The following is a 16,677-nucleotide window of genomic DNA, read 5'->3' on the forward strand; positions in this document are numbered from 1 at the left end:
ATTATTATTATTATTATTATTTGCTAAGCTACAACCCTAGTGTGAAAAGCAAGATGCTATAAGCCCAAGGGCTCCAATAGGGAAAATACCTCAGAGAGGAAAGGGAACGAAGAAAAATAAAATATTTTAAGAAGAGCAACAACGTTAAAACAAATATCTCCTACGTAAACTATAAAAACTTTAACAAAACAGTAGGAAGAGAATTAAGATAGAATAGTGTGCCCGAGTGCACCCTCAAGCAAGAGAACTCTAACCCAAAACAGTTCAATCTGACCCTGTGTTTTTAAGGTTATACGGATGATATTGGTACAGTTGGTTTCATTGATTCCGGTACACTTCACTGGAAGCCAAGAAGACTTTGACAGTTGCAAAGTGTAAAGTCTATGTAGATCTTGGACAGTTGTACATTGTAGGAAGTATCGCTATGGTTAGCAAGAGAAACTGTTGGCAATACTGCCTGTAAAACAAAGTTGCTGAGCTTATAAACGTATGATCTAAAGCATTCTTATCAATTTTACGAAGTTTTGTATTGGTAATATTGTAATTCTACACTTCGTAAAATTAATAAAAAGAAAATGGATCACGTGTTAACAAACTCAGCGTTGCCAACAGTTTCTGTTTTGCTACAAACTTCGTTACCTGCTACAACGTACAGTTGGCTTAATTAATTCCGGTACACTGATACCTCCTTTGATTCCTGTGTAGTGGACCAGAATTAATGGAGCCAACTGTACAACTTTCAGACATATCCTTAGGTTCCAATGAAGTAAACCAGAATTAATGATGCCAACTGTACAAGTTTTAGACATCTTTTTTAGCTTCCCATGAAGTAAACCAGAATTAATGATGCCAACTGTACAAGTTTTAGACATCTTTTTAGCTTCCCATGAAGTAAACCAGAATTAAGGAATCCAACTGTACCGTGTTGTTTTTATCCCCGCTGAAATAAAATAACTCCATTTAATGTCAGGAAATACATTTTGAAAATATGAAACATATTTCCATTTGCCCACGAGATGAAACGGGAACGTTGAGTGATAGAAGCTTGAAGTTGGGTACGAAATGTTTTTTAATAGAGATGTCCATTTTTATTTTTTAATAGAGATGTCCATTTTTATTTTTATTTTTTGATAGAGATGTCCATTTTTATTTTTATTTTTTAATAGAGATGTCCATTTTTATTTTTATTTTTTAATAGAGATGTCCATTTTTATTTTTAATAGAGATGTCCATTTCTATTTTTATTGTTTAATAGAGGTCTTTATTTTTTAATAGAGATGTCTTTATTTTTTAATAGAGATGTCCCATTTTTATTTTTATTTTTTAAGAGATGTCCATTTTTATTTTTATTTTTTAATAGAGATGTCCATTTTTATTTTTATTTTTTAATAGAGATGTCCATTTTTATTTTTAATAGAGATGTCCATTTCTATTTTTATTGTTTAATAGAGGTCTTTATTTTTTAATAGAGATGTCTTTATTTTTTAATAGAGATGTCCATTTTTATTTTTATTTTTAAGAGATGTCCATTTTTATTTTTATTTTTTAATAGAGATGTCCATTTTTATTTTTATTTTTTAATAGAGATGTCCATTTTTATTTTTAATAGAGATGTCCATTTCTATTTTTATTGTTTAATAGAGGTCTTTATTTTTTAATAGAGATGTCTTTATTTTTTAATAGAGATGTCCATTTTTATTTTTATTTTTTAAGAGATGTCCATTTTTATTTTTAATAGATATGTCATTTTTATTTTCATTTTTTAATAGAGATGTCCATTTTTATTTTTATTATTTTAATAGAGATGTCCATTTCTATTTCTATTTTTATTTTTAATAGAGATGTCCATTTTTATTTTTAATAGATATGTCCATTTTTATTTTATTTTTTAATAGAGATGCCCATTTTTATTTTTAATAGAAATGTCCATTTTTATTTTTGATAGAAATGTCCATTTTTATTTTTAACAGAGATGTCCATTTTTATTTCAATCTTTTAATAGAGATGTCCTTTTTTATTTTTAATAGAAATGTTCATTTTTATTTTTAATAGAGATGTCCATTTTTATTTTTAATAGAGATGTCCATTTTTATTTTTAATAGAGATGTCCATATTTATTTCTATTTCTATAAACATGTCCAATTGTATTTTTAATGGAGATGTCCATTTTTATGTTTAATAGTGGTGTCCCTTTTTTCATTTTGTTTATTTAAGGATCAAGTAGAGGTCTTTTTATCTTAATTTTGTAGATCTCCTTTTTTGTATAAAGCCTGTTAGCTCAGCTTTAGTGTAAATTATTACACCGTCACATGTAAGTGTTAGGATGTTTATAAATAAATTGAATTTTACAGTGACAGTGCAACATATGTTGTTTAATATTATTCATTGAAGATTTCAAGGAGATATAATCCTTTGCTGTTTGTATGTACATTCGCGTTAATAGTAATTTGACTCCAATATGGTTATATTTAATCACAGAAGAGTGGTCTGTATTCCACGCTGATTCCATTACCCTCTTGAACTCAAAGTAGAATGTTGCATGAAGTTTATAAATGATTGAGGATTTAAATGCAATTTGAATATCCCTATGATATTTTATTGTTTGTTGATATGGTACTGAGCCTATGAAGAAAAGGACTGTTTCCAATTTTAGTATTTTTTTTTTAACAGACACAATGTAAAATGACTTTTGTGTTTATTAAGATAGATATTATTAGATTTTACATAATAACAAATGATGACTTGTTTTTATGAGAATGATTTTATTAGATTTTGCTCAATAAGGATAAATAATATGACTGTGTTTATAGAAATAGATTTTATATAATAATAATGTCAATGATAATAATAGTAATCATCATCATCATCATCACAACCTGTTTCCCAAATCCACCAAAATATATTAATGAACTTATTCCCATAACCTTTCCTTTCCTAGAATACTACTCTTACCACAGTGTAACACGAAGATCACAGTTAATTTTACGTCCATATACATAAAGAATATAAATCAATAATTCTTTCTATTTTCAGGGAGCTTGTGAAACTGAGCGAGGAATCTCTTATGAGACAACCAGAAGAAGTGTTTGACATCATCTGCAAACTCGGCGAAGGGTCAGTGGAGAGCGATTTAGCTCTCGCTCTCTTTTTTTTTCGTGTTTTTTTTTTACTTCCTACTCTCTCTCTCTCTCTCTCTCTCTCTCTCTCTCTCTCTGTATATATATCTATATACACATATATAAATACATACACATACATACATATACAAAGCTCTCTCTCTCTCTCTCTCTCTCTCTCTCTCATATATTATTATATACACACACATGCATACATATACAAAAAGTCTCTCTCTCTCTCTCTCTCTCTCTCTCTCTTCGTATATATATATATATATATATACATACAAAAGTTCTCTCTCTCTCTCTCTCTCTCTCTCTATATATATATATATATATGTGTATATATATATAAATATATATATATATATACACACATACATACATACATACATATACAAAAGTCTCTCTCTCTCTCTCTCTCTCTCTCTCTGTATATATATATACACATATATAAATACATACACATACATATACAAAGGTCTCTCTCTCTCTCTCTCTCTCTCTCTCTCTCTCATATATATATATATATATATACATACATATATACATACACATTCATACACACATACGTACATATACAAAGGTCTCTCTCTCTCTCTCTCTCTCTCTCTCTCTCTCTCTCCATGCAAGGGAGAGAGAGAGGGGGGTTTATTACAATGTGTAATATAGATATGCATGCTCCTGTGTTAATTATAGATATAATTTGTAACTGATTAATTATTATAATTGTGTGCTTATACAGTTAACAGCTGTTATACCTGGTACACCTGTGGTTGTATTTCTATGTTCGTTTATGTGCCGAGTCCACACTTCGCCATAAGAGGATCTAATTAGGGTAGGCCTAAATGACGAGTAATATATGAATAGGCATTTTTTCAGGAAGTACCGTTGTCTGATCTGGAAGAGTTTTTACACACACATATACATACATATGTCTGTGTGTATCTATCTATCTATCTATATATATATATATATATATACATGTATATATACATTTATATGTGTATATATATATATATATATAAACACATATTTGCGTCTGCATGGAATATGGGGTTCACTGTCATATATTTAGATATAAGTGATTAAATGTGTTTATTGAATTGTGTATTTACATATACATACATACATACTTACATACATGTTTTACTTATATATGCAAGATGTACATTACATCTAGCTCTCAGAACTGAAAACTACCTTATCTAAGTACGGACACATTGAGCCATCTACATGCTTCGTTATTTTCTTATAGCTTCTATATTCTTAGGCGTCGCAATACAACGAAAACTATCATGTGTTATCTCTCTTGTACTCGACTTAAGACTAATGTCACTGTCAGTCTGATGACAGGAAACGTGCCAGTCTTATCGTAGATAGAACCCAGCTGTAGAAGTGTGGTTTGAATTCTGGCTTGGCTTAACGATTTGAGACGTAAAGTGTAAATATTTATATGTAAGTGTGCGTTGTTGTATAGACTTGCACGAGTATATGATGGCGGTCGGAAGCTTTGAAGGACTTTATGGGAAAGGAAATGATTATTTGTTATCTCCGTCAACGAAGTTGGAAGGAGGTTATGTTTTACCTCCTGTTTGTGTGTTTGTAAATAGCTTCCTGATCACAATTTTAATCGTAGAGTAATGAAACTTGTAGGGATTAACTTTGTGTGTGAGTGTTTGTTTGTGAACATCTTCCTGACCATAATTTTAATCGTAGAATAATGAAACTTGCAGGGATTAACTTATGTAAAAAGCTGGGAATGATGAAATTTTGGAAGGACAAAGTCAAACAAAATGTCCAGTTCACGTAATCAGCCATAAGTTTAGACATCGTTGTCACAGACTTCAAACTTGGTTCATATTTTAGTGTATGAAAATCCACGCTAATTGATACAGTAAGCGAGTAATACGCATCATGAAATAGTAAATACTCCCAAATGAACATCATAAAACGACCATGGAGGTCTTGTAGAGAGTAGGGTTCCCCTATTGTACAGGACCATATAAGCAGCACTTAAAGTAAAGTTAAGGTCAAAGGTCAAGGTTGAGCATAAGGTCGAGAAATAAACTGCCGTGGTGGAGGTCTGCGCTCTACTGTGTGCCCCTATATTTAGTCATGCTTTACTTCTCAGACATGTCTTGATGAAGAGCAGGTAAATTATGTTTATAATGCTTAAATCATTGGGCAATGTCAGCGGTTGTGGTGGCCGATGTGGTAACGTCCCTGACTGATGAACGCCAGACTGGGGTTCGAGTCCCGCTCAAACTCGTTAGTTTCTTTGGTCGCTGCAACCTCAACACCCTTATGAGCTAAGGATGGGAGGGTGTTTTGGGGAGCTTATCTAACTCATGAATCATCAGTAGCCATTGCCTGGCCCTCCTTGGTCCTACCTTGTGTGGAGAGGGGCTTGGGCGCTGATCATATGTATATATGGTCAGTCTCTAAGGCATTATCCAGCTCGATAAGGCAGTTTCACTGTCCCTTTCCTCTGCCATTCATGAGCGGCCTTTAAACCTTACTTTTACTTTGGTTGTAAGAATTTCGTCTTCATGTTCCGCTTAGTTTAATTGACAAGTTTAGGATTGGCTATTTTTTTTTCTCATGTACTTCAAACTTTATTTTTCAGTGACAAAAGTTATTTCAATACTTTGTTCAATAATTGTTGATAAGACTATTTTTCAATGTCTTGAAGGTTAAATTAAGTCATTTCTCTAGTAATTATCAAAACAATTGCTTTGTTACATTGAATGATCAGTAGTTTTGTAATGGAAGTCTCAATTTCTTTTTTCTTTTTTTTTCTTTTGGTTCATTTTATTTTTCAGACATAAATGGGTTTTCCTTTAGTCTTTTACATCTGCGACTTGGTCACCATCGTTGAATTTCTTGTGGTTCTTTTCTCTTATCTCATTCTCGTCGTTCTGTTTGAACACAGCGGTGATTGTTATCCCTGATCTACTTTTCGGGAAATGGTTCATACCATGAATAATTACTGTGATTTGAACCGCTTTCCCCGTGTCTGACTTCATTTCGAAATTATAGAAATTTGCTTCATATGTAACTAATTATACTTTTGTCATGTATAATTATCACCTATATTGGTGAAGGATGTCTCTGTTTATGCACGTATGTCTGTTGATGAATATACATTACAGATAAATTTGATGGAATGGCTTCAAACAAAGAATGGTTTTATTATGATGATATGATCTGGACCGAGAGGTGTATTTTGGCAGAGGTGATATGTAAAATCTACGGAGTTCACACATACAATTCAAAACTTCCCCCATATTGAACACGTGCATATTATTATTATTATTATTATTATTATTATTATTATTATTATTATTATTAGATAAGCTATAACCCTAGCTGGAAAAGCATGATGCTATAAGCCCAAGGGCTCTAACAGCAAATATATCCCAGTGAGGAAAGGAAATAAGGAAATAAATGCACTACAAGAGAAATAATAAACAATCATTATTTATTTACTCTTATTTTGTGGAATGTTGATTGAAAGTTTATTTAGTCTTTTTAAAGAAAGTGAACATGTCATTTCTTTTCCAGATAGATGCTTCTTTTAATTTTGATAAGTTTATAAGTTTTTGAGAAAGAATTAGGTCTATGTACAGTTTGGACAGTTAAGTTGATGAAGACCTTTTTTAGAGCTGGTAAATCATGAATGAAAGTAGTTTTTGTAGAGTTTAATTCAGTTTTTTAACCTATGTGAATGGAAGTCTCCAATCTTAGAAGTGATAGACAATTTCTGTATTGAACATTTGTGGATTGACATCTACTAACGGTAATTATTCAATTACCAAATTCCCCATTAGCTTGAAGCACTTTTTCTGTATATAATGATTCATTGTTTATATTAGTGTCATTGTCTAGGTATTACGTGCCATAAAATAGTATTCAATGTCTCATATATTGTAAAACGAATAAACACGTATTCACACGAGCAAATATAAACTGTCACGTTTTTTTGGACGAATTTTTTGTTCTATACGCATTTTTTAAGTATATTTAATTGCATGTAAATTGATTGCATTATTACTACTAAATAGAAAGAAGATACCTTACATATTTGCATGAAAAGTACCACATGCAAATTATGGAGGGGGGGGGTGGCCTTCCTCATACTGTCCTCTTAGGTGGATTTGCTTCAAAATGTTCTACCGTTAATAATTATTGCAAGTATTGTATTCATAAATTGGTCTACTGAATAACCCATTAACGGCAACATCTTGATTGACAGGTCCTATGGCAGTGTATACAAGGCTCTGCACAAGGAGTCAGGGCAGGTGCTGGCCATTAAACAGGTGCCCATCGACACTGACCTTCAGGAAATAATTAAAGAAATTTCCATCATGCAGCAGTGTGACTCCCAACATGTGGTCAAGTATTATGGCTCCTACTTCAAAGACTCTGACCTCTGGGTAAGTCAGTCTGACCTCGGGCTAAGTGAGGTCACAAATCTGGTGTTGAAATGAGATAGATAGCTGTAGTGACTCGGTGATAGTCAGGTAGTATTGATGAGTCTGCGATAGTGAGGCAGTATTAATGACTTGTTGATAGTTAGGTAGTATTAATGACTCGGTGATAGTGAGGTAGTATCAATGACTCGGTGATAGTGAGAGAGTCTTAATGACTCGGTGATAGTGAAGTAGCATTAATGACTTGGTGATAGTGAGGTACTGTACTATTAATGACTTGGTGATAGTGAGAAAGCAATGCTGATGTAGAGACAGTGAGGAAGCCATGATGAAGTGTAAATAATAAAGTGTTTGAAATGATGTGGTGGTAGTGAGATGGCATTATTGATGTAATGACAGGGAACTAGCTGTAATGACATGGTGGTAGTAAAGTGGCTGAAATGACTTAGTGATAGTGAGATAGTGCTATTGATGATGTGATGTTGAGATAGCAATATTGAAGCATTATTCATGTGGTGCTAGTGAGGTAGCTATAGTGATGTAATAATGAAGTAGTTATAGTGACACGACAATGAGGTAGTTATAGTGACATGATGATGAGGTAGCTATAGTAACTTGAGAGTAAAGTACCTGTGATGTATGGGCTCCCCTGCTTGTGTTATTAAGGTAGTGCTATTGACTTCAAGAAATTTTAACTTGGTGATACTCTATTGTTCTTTTAGTATGAAAATTCAATGTAAAGATGGAGACGATTATTTGTAGCAACTATGAAACAAATTCTAATATTGCTAGTTCACAATATTGCATGGAGCTTTTTCTGTTTCTCTTTATTTTCATGCTAGTTATCGAGTTAGTATGAGGTTTACTAAAGTTTATGTAATACGCTTTGTTATGTTTAGCCTTGTCCGTAGTGATTTATGAACAAAAACACAATTCCCCTAAAGGTTTCTGTTGATAAAATGATAAAGTATATTAAATGGGATCTTCTTATTTGATCCATTTAATTTCCTTTAAATAGTTTTTCAAAGATTGATTATTACATTTCAGATTGTGATGGAGTATTGTGGTGCTGGTTCTGTGTCCGACATAATGCGGTTGCGGAAGAAGACCTTAACGGAGGAGGAGATAGCGACGGTTATCCTGGACACCTTGCGCGGCCTCGAGTATTTACACCTCAGACGAAAAATTCACCGAGACATCAAAGCCGGTAACATTTTACTAAATACTCAGGGCCATGCGAAGTTAGCAGATTTTGGAGTTGCGGGACAGCTGTCAGTAAGTATGATCTGTTTGAATATGTAGAAAAGGAACTTGGCTACTTAATGAAATGAGATATTATTGGGGAAAAGAGTTTTGAGTTTTGCTAATCTCTCTGGAAGTGTGGTATTGCACACGGAAAAGAGTACTGTACAGTAGTTTTTAAAGTATATATCTTTGTAGGAAAGAAAAGCAAAGTTTTGTTATTTTCCATAATAATGTGCTATTGCAGATTTGAATAGTAGTTACACTATTCCTTTATCTATTTTTTTTTTTTTTTGTCCGTTATTAATTTCTGAAATCTTCATCACCATCTTGAATGTTTTTACCTATTGTTCCTTCTTCCTTCATGCTTAATGCCATGAAGTGAAAATGTTGCACAGTATAAACATTCACATGGATTTTTCATGTGACTTAGGACCAAAGAAAAAAAGTTTTAGTCAATTTTCTGAAAGAAAGTGGCTGTGATGTCTAGTTTTCACATTGGATATTTAGTTTGATTACATTTGATATGTATTCATAATCATAGTTATCTGATGAAAAAATATTGTTGATTATGACTAAAAACCTAAAGTTATTTAAATGCTTTTTGTTCAATTTCCTTTTTTTTTTTTTTCTAGGACACAATGGCCAAAAGAAATACTGTGATAGGCACTCCATTTTGGATGGCCCCCGAAGTTATTCAGGAAATAGGTTATGACTGTGTTGCAGATATTTGGAGTTTAGGTATGTTTCTCTTGTCAGTGAAATAATTTTTCTAATATGAAGCACCATTGAAATTAATTTGTTACCTCAACTATTGTAACGGTAAAAACATTTATTATTATTATTTTTATTATTATTATTACTAGCCAAGCTACAACCCTAGTTGGAAAAGCAAGATGCTATAAGCCAAAGGGCTCCAACAGGGAAAAATAGCAGATACTAATGTTATTTGTATTACATTTTGTATTCAAAAGTTATTTTGTATTTTGAGTAGAACCCATAAAGAGAGGAGAGAAAATTCATGAATAATTACTTTCAAATTAATGCTTATTTGTCTCTTTTCCGCATCCAGGTATTACGGCATTAGAAATGGCAGAGGGCAAACCCCCTTACGGAGATATTCACCCCATGCGTGCCATATTTATGATCCCCACCAAACCCCCACCGTCATTCCGTGAGCCTGATCAGTGGCAACCAGAATTTATAGATTTTGTTTCGAGGTAAAAGCACTCCTTTACTGTTCGCCTTTTGCATTAACTGATATGATATCATGATGGGAGAGAATTGTTAACTTATCTTCATGGCCTGTGAATTGGCCAGTGACATAAGGTTATATGTCTCAATATGTGTGGGTTAGGATTATTGTCTTCATAGGCTGGGAATAGGATTTATATCATCAAATGCTGGGAGTTGGATTCCCTAATACAGTATGATGTCTAGTGCATAGTTGTCTTAATATGCTGTGGGTGTAGGGTATATGGCATCATATGCTGGGGAGTAGGATTTTTGTCTTCAAATGCAGGAGTGTAGGATTTAAAATGTTAAGCTGAGAATAATTATTATTGCTTTTTATATGCTTGGAATGAGGATTTATGAACATATATTTCAATACAAATTTGCTCAGAATTTCAAGCAATTGATGTCATTGAGGGTCCTTTTGCATATGTTTGACAGGGATTAGAATTTGGGGAGTATCTCCTGGTTATATGGTAGTGGAGTAGAAGTATTATTTTGGCAGAAATTAGAGACGTTATTTTTCTTGTAAATTTAAAAACAATCAATAGAACACAACTTTGTCGTCTCTAGTAGGACGTGATATCATGAAACTTATCCCTGTAAAGGAAAAAGTATTGAAATACCAGACTTCTTGTTTCACTAAAAGTGTATGAATTGATAGAAATTAGAAAATAAATAACTTAAAACTTGAGTTTTGGTTTTGGGGAAGAGATGTTATTCAGTTCATTTTTTGCAGTATGGTATTAAAAACATTTTAGTCTTGGTTTGAAGGGAATGTAAAGTAACTCTTGTGAAACAAACTTAACTTAGTCTGTTCTTCATTTTATCAATTTGGTTTTTGTCAAGTGGTTTTAAGGTTTGTGTAAATTTTGTATATGAAACCATTACCCTAAGAGACTTACAATATAACTTTCATTTACTGCTGTGTTGAAGTTGATGTACATGTTTTCAGGTTTTCTTTTAATCACATCCATTCTAAGTCATGTTATTTGAAATTTCTTATATGTAGTGTAAACTGTAAGAGAGAATTTATTACCTTCACAGATGTTTAGTAAAGAACCCTGAAGAAAGAGCGACCGCCTCAGAACTCCTTCAGAACCAGTTTATACGCAATGCACAGCCATCTAGTATACTTAGAAATATGTTAGAAGAGGCAATGGAAATCCGAGAAAACCAAAATTCCAACAGACAGATCCAGATTAAGAACATCACCGATTCGGTAAGCTAGATTTTTTTCATGATGTCTGTGTTACCGGTGTGAAGCTAAACAGGAAGCTTCAGGCTTTCCACAAGCATTTACGCAAAACATGTTGCTTTTTAATTGCAGAACTTTGCTTTCAAATTGTACATCAGTAGAAATTTAAAGATGCAGCAGTGATAGAAGTGTTCAGTGATTTGAAAAGGAATCCTCTTAAGTTATTTTTATATGATATTAGGAAAATTTGGAACTGTTGTTTTATTATTAAGGTCTCCTGGGATACCCTTTGAATGTAAATGTTTATTTTGTGGGTTAGTTCCTTTCATGAATACCCAGTAGAATCTTATTTCATTGGATTTCGACTAAATTTATGCCTCATAATATTTTGTAGAGGTGATGGTAGAATCATTAACCACTGAAGATATTAGATTAGATTTCAAGGAAATGACACATGCTGTTTTGTAGACCCACTAATTAAATGCTTCTTGTTAACCCATTTTTCAAGAGCTCCTCCTATATTTAAAGGCCAGATTTTAATACTGAAATTTTTTCCCATTTTGAACCTTTTTATCAACCTGTAAAAGTTTGGGATGTAAAACCTTTAAGATTATTTGTACTTCTGTATTTGTTTTTAAAGAACAGCTGTTATAATTTTACAGGTTTTTGTAATCTTTGTTGAGTAAAAATAAATTGCCATTAGGCAAATAAGTCATTTACTTTTACTAAAATATTTAAAGTTTCAAAAGACTAAGATGTCATTATATGGATATATAAAGGCAACGGAAGTATTCTTCCGACCTTTTGGCAATTGTAATTTTTTCAAAACAGCATGTGTAATTTCTGTCCTTATGTTAACCAAACGGGAATATGGTTTAACAAGAAAAGAGCTTGTTTTGCATGACAACTCTGGAATCCGGAAGAATCCGGAGCAATATTTGTAGCCTTCATGAACTGGCGCTGGTACATTAACGAAGCACAACCCTCCTGCAGTTCTCCCAGCAGCAGTCCCCTCAGCTCCAGTTACCCGTGAAGAATGTTCAAGCCGAACAGGATCATAAAAACAACCAACATAACCAAACTCACCACCATCACAGCATACCTAACACCCAGATCCAGGTTAGTGGCTCAGTGACCGGGTGAAATAACCTCAGACTGATGTTGGTCTTAGAGGAAAAGTTTTAAGGGTTTTTTGTGCGCGCCTTCTTGTGATGATCGGCTCCCATATACTGACCCACTTACCCTTTTTGTTAAGCAAAGGGGATCCCTTCCTAACTAACAAATTTAGTGTACGGTACTAAATTTAGCTTTGGTTGAATAATATCAGATTAATACTTTTAGTAGAGGATACCATATCATGTGTTCCTTTTCTCTTGCTGCTGCTTACATGTTATATAGGATACCAAATGCTTACTACAGGTTATTTATGCTTCATGTGATTTAGATTTGATAATCAAAGTACTTTATAATCATGAAGACTGTAGCTGACGATATAAAGCCCTCATGCTAGCTTTTTTGCTTTTGTCGTGTATATTAAAAGTACTTTTGTTTTGCGAGATGTAATCTCACACTGATGGTATAATATCCAAGGAGATCTACAAGTTTAACAGTCTGGTGTGGTATTGTATTGAATATTTTACTTATATACTCGCATTGCTTTAGTAGTTAGAATAGGTGCAGAAATTGCCTTTTCTATTGCAGGGCAAATCCTACGTGTAAATATGTAAATAATTTGTCTTAAAGCTGGAGTAAAACTTTTTTATGGCCTGATTTATTTTTTATATAAATCACTCACGTAAATTGCATTGCCATACTATAGGAATTAAAATTGTCTCATGGCTTAGTGGGACCATTATGACTTAGTATTTTTAGCCTTTCAACTAATTTCCTTCACTCTCTCCATTTCTTCATTGTTGACTATTCCTCACGCCCACCCTTCCTCGCAGTTTATCCTATTAACTGCCTTTTTATCCTTACGTCACTTCATCTTCTTTATGATTACATAATGCTGTTGAAGGGCTCCAGGTGACTGGCTGCACACTTCTTGTTATTAACATTTGATATTCGTCTTTGTACCTTTCATTCTCCGTGACTGATCTCCTAGTTTCATATTTTTACACTTGACTCTTGCCTCTTTCCCCTTGGGATGAGATATTAATTATACAGTCAGAGCATTTAATTTTAAAGCAGCTTACATAGTCAGTATGTGATATACGTAAATGTTTAGAGGGTATCGGAAACACTACTTGACAGAGGGCAAAAAGAACATTACATTTGAGTTAGTAGAGTGGTTTAATCATTAAATTTTTTTTACTGGTAAAGCTAGCTATGCAAAGGGACATTTGTATGCTTAATGTTGTTTTAGGCGGGGCTTTTATAATTTGTTAGTTATACAATAATGATAGTTGAAGTGGAAGTATTTATTATGGGCTTTATTTTTTTGCTTAATGAAGGTAATATTGTACTCTATCCTACTTTCTGATATTGAATTTTAGTTTTTAAAAAAATCTATACATTGGGTATCCAAAAAGATCTCAGCAGTGAATCAGTGTATATTTTCGTTTTGGCATTTAGTATTTTTGTTCAGGCATTCCTTATTTTATCAGAACTCTTCAAGTTTTGAATATGTGAAACCTATGTGGTTGACAGCAAGTTGAAGTAGTATGTAAGACAGAAGGAACCAACAAGACTAATCTAAAGAGTAGACTTCTGTGTTGCTTTAATAAACAATTTGCTTTATGTGCATGTTTCTAATTCGGTTGAATTTGTTGTTGACAAGGCCCTTGTTATTGTTATTATTTCAAGTTTTCTTGTTCTAAAATCTTAGACCTTTGGTCATGTTTCCACTAATTATACCTTTTAAACTCTTCCACTATCAGTATTCTGATACATAGGTCCTTGCCAAAGCAGTATATCAACCACAAATAAAGGGTTATATAGTGCATGTGTTATAGTGTATGCCTCTTTAAAGATATTTTGCTGTTTTCTTGATTGACATAGGACTAAGCAGTGTTCGCGAGATAAGATGATGCAACGTTTAAATTTACTGTTGAAATAGGAGTTTCTGTTATACCTTGAAACATGATAATTTTTCACAGTACTCTGTAGTAGATGAACATTTTCAATAAGCAGTTATTTACTTTAACTTTGGTCAGTGTTTTATATTTCAGCTATTTTTAACTTCTCCTGGAAGTTTTAAGTACAGTATTGTTGGTTCTGTAATTATATGTAACTTTACATATTTTCCAGAACTGCATATTATCATACAGTTATACATATTATTTTTCAAGATTATATTTCTTAATTAGTTCATTAAGCATTATGTATAGTACTACCCTTACTTGTTAGGAGCCTTTTCTTCTGATTCTTAATTACAAAAATACTTAGTTGAGATTGTCTCTTGTTAGTTTTTATCAATTAGGATAACCAAGTTGGAAGAAAAATGTTGAGGATCATAAGTGTAAGTTGCATCACACCTAGAAGGGAAATTAGAAATAAGGAGAATCACTTTTGTGTTAATTTTGTTAATATAATCCATCCGAAGAAAGTATAAACCAAATTTAATAGAAATGCATTTCATCTAACAGGTAACTAAATTTACTTTAAAAAAGGCTTTCAAATATAATATACAGATGTATATGTTTTAAATGTTAAGGTTATTCTCCAGTTCAATAATATTTAGCCCGCATTAGTTTCTGTCATGGTTTGATGTCAAATGTTGGAGGAGATTGTGTTGAATGACTTATTGACAGTTTATTTTCAGCCTAATGTTTTATATGTTCTCTAAATGTTTGTTTTATTGTAACTCTCTCTCTATTAAGAATTATGTGACTCCTTTCCTTTAAGAAGAGACTCCATCCTCTCCTTTTTAACTTTTTCTCTTTTGCTATTCCTTTTTTTCCATGGTATCTTCCACTTTCTTCATTTCTTTTAAGAATAGACTCCATCCTCTTCCTTTTTCACTTTTTATCTTTTGCTATTCCTTTATTTTTCCTTGATATCTTTCACTTCTTTCGTCAATTTTCTTTTTCCACATCCTCCCTTTTTACCTATTTCTGTATCATAATAAGAAAGATACAGGTACCATTCATCTTGATTTTGAAATATATCTCACCAGTAGTAAGTATTCATCTTGTTTAACTGGATGCAGGTAAGTAGAAAGGCACAGAGGATCGAAATAATGAATCATGTCTGAAGTCGATTCTTGATATAAAAGTAAGGTTTTATATTATCTTATTGGTTGCAGCTTTACTGAGGTACTACTGTAGTTTGTGTCATGTGAAGTTTTAGATGTCATAACCAAACAAATATTCTTGCAACTATGTCTTCAATAACACCAAATGAAGCACAGAAAATATATTTTAGAAATGGTTTGCCTCCTGTATAGTGATTTTTTTTATCTTGCATGTCTAAGGGGTGCACCAGAAGCCTCGTATAATGGAAAAATAGATATTTGGATCATGATAGTTTTTAGCAGTTTGTGTTAATAATTATATCAAAGAGTATTGTAGTTTGATTTCTTTTACTGTTTAAAAAATTATTTTGTTCTTATTTTCCTTTCCAGTCTCTTAAAACTTGAAGTCTAAGGAAGAAAAATCTTTACCTCAAGATAAATGACTAGAAATTATGGAGAAATTTTGATTAGATGATGTGAATGAAATGTTTTAAATACATGTGAGGAAAATTTGTTTGCTTTAAAACTGTTTTCATTACTTTAAAAATGAAAAAAAGATCAGATGGCGTAAATTAACCAAGACCATTTTTTTGGTTTCCTTATGTCAACTCATTAAACACTGGTTGAAAAAACATCATGATGCAAATCCTTTTGACCATTATAATTGGCCCTGAAGTTGTAGGTGCACCCCTTAATAGTTCACAATAATGATCTTTATTGCATATAACCCACACTATTTCTTGTTACCAATCCTTAATAAAAAGCTACAGGTTACTTGCAACTGGCTGAAAATTTTAGCCGTGACTCTGGGAATACTTTCTAATTGTGATTTTGTTTTCATGCAAATGCTGATCTCGAAACTTGCCATTTTCTTAGGATGATGATGAAGTTGATAGCAGCACCATGGTTCGGTACAGGTCTGGAGGAGATAGTGGCACTCTTCGGCCTCTTAATAACGAAGGTACGCTAGTTGCACCTGTTGCATCAAGTGGCACGCTTGTAGCACCGGTTGACTCTGGCACACTATCCACAGATGTAGGCACCATGGTAATAAATTCTGATAATGAAGATGAAGATGATGAGGACTCAACCATGAAAAGTGAGTATAAGATTTGATTAGATGTAGCACTTTCAAAGGAGTTTCTCTGTACAGTAGAATGGAGGTTTGTAGTGTTTTTAGTACTGTAGTAATTTTTAATCTGAAATCAAACATGCATAATTGATTGTCAAGAATAGTTGTACAGTGGTTACCTGTTTTTACATCTTCTACAATTATTT

The 16,677-nt window shown here is 32.7% G+C and overlaps 1 protein-coding gene across 1 annotated transcript in view; it reads left to right on the plus strand.

Annotated features, from left to right (window-relative positions):
- The window catches only part of hpo (serine/threonine-protein kinase hippo), a 73,988-nt gene that overhangs the window by 25,645 nt on the left and 31,666 nt on the right, over window positions 1–16,677 (plus strand). The window contains exons 2-9 of the mRNA XM_068354320.1: window positions 3,003–3,114; window positions 7,375–7,555; window positions 8,600–8,827; window positions 9,430–9,535; window positions 9,867–10,014; window positions 11,075–11,249; window positions 12,219–12,344; window positions 16,276–16,498. Of these exons, the coding sequence (XP_068210421.1) occupies window positions 3,003–3,114; window positions 7,375–7,555; window positions 8,600–8,827; window positions 9,430–9,535; window positions 9,867–10,014; window positions 11,075–11,249; window positions 12,219–12,344; window positions 16,276–16,498 (1,299 nt within the window). The remainder of the gene's footprint in view (window positions 1–3,002; window positions 3,115–7,374; window positions 7,556–8,599; window positions 8,828–9,429; window positions 9,536–9,866; window positions 10,015–11,074; window positions 11,250–12,218; window positions 12,345–16,275; window positions 16,499–16,677) is intronic.

This window comes from Palaemon carinicauda, chromosome 30 (assembly GCF_036898095.1).
Source record: "Palaemon carinicauda isolate YSFRI2023 chromosome 30, ASM3689809v2, whole genome shotgun sequence".
Taxonomy (NCBI): Eukaryota; Metazoa; Arthropoda; class Malacostraca; order Decapoda; family Palaemonidae; genus Palaemon; species Palaemon carinicauda.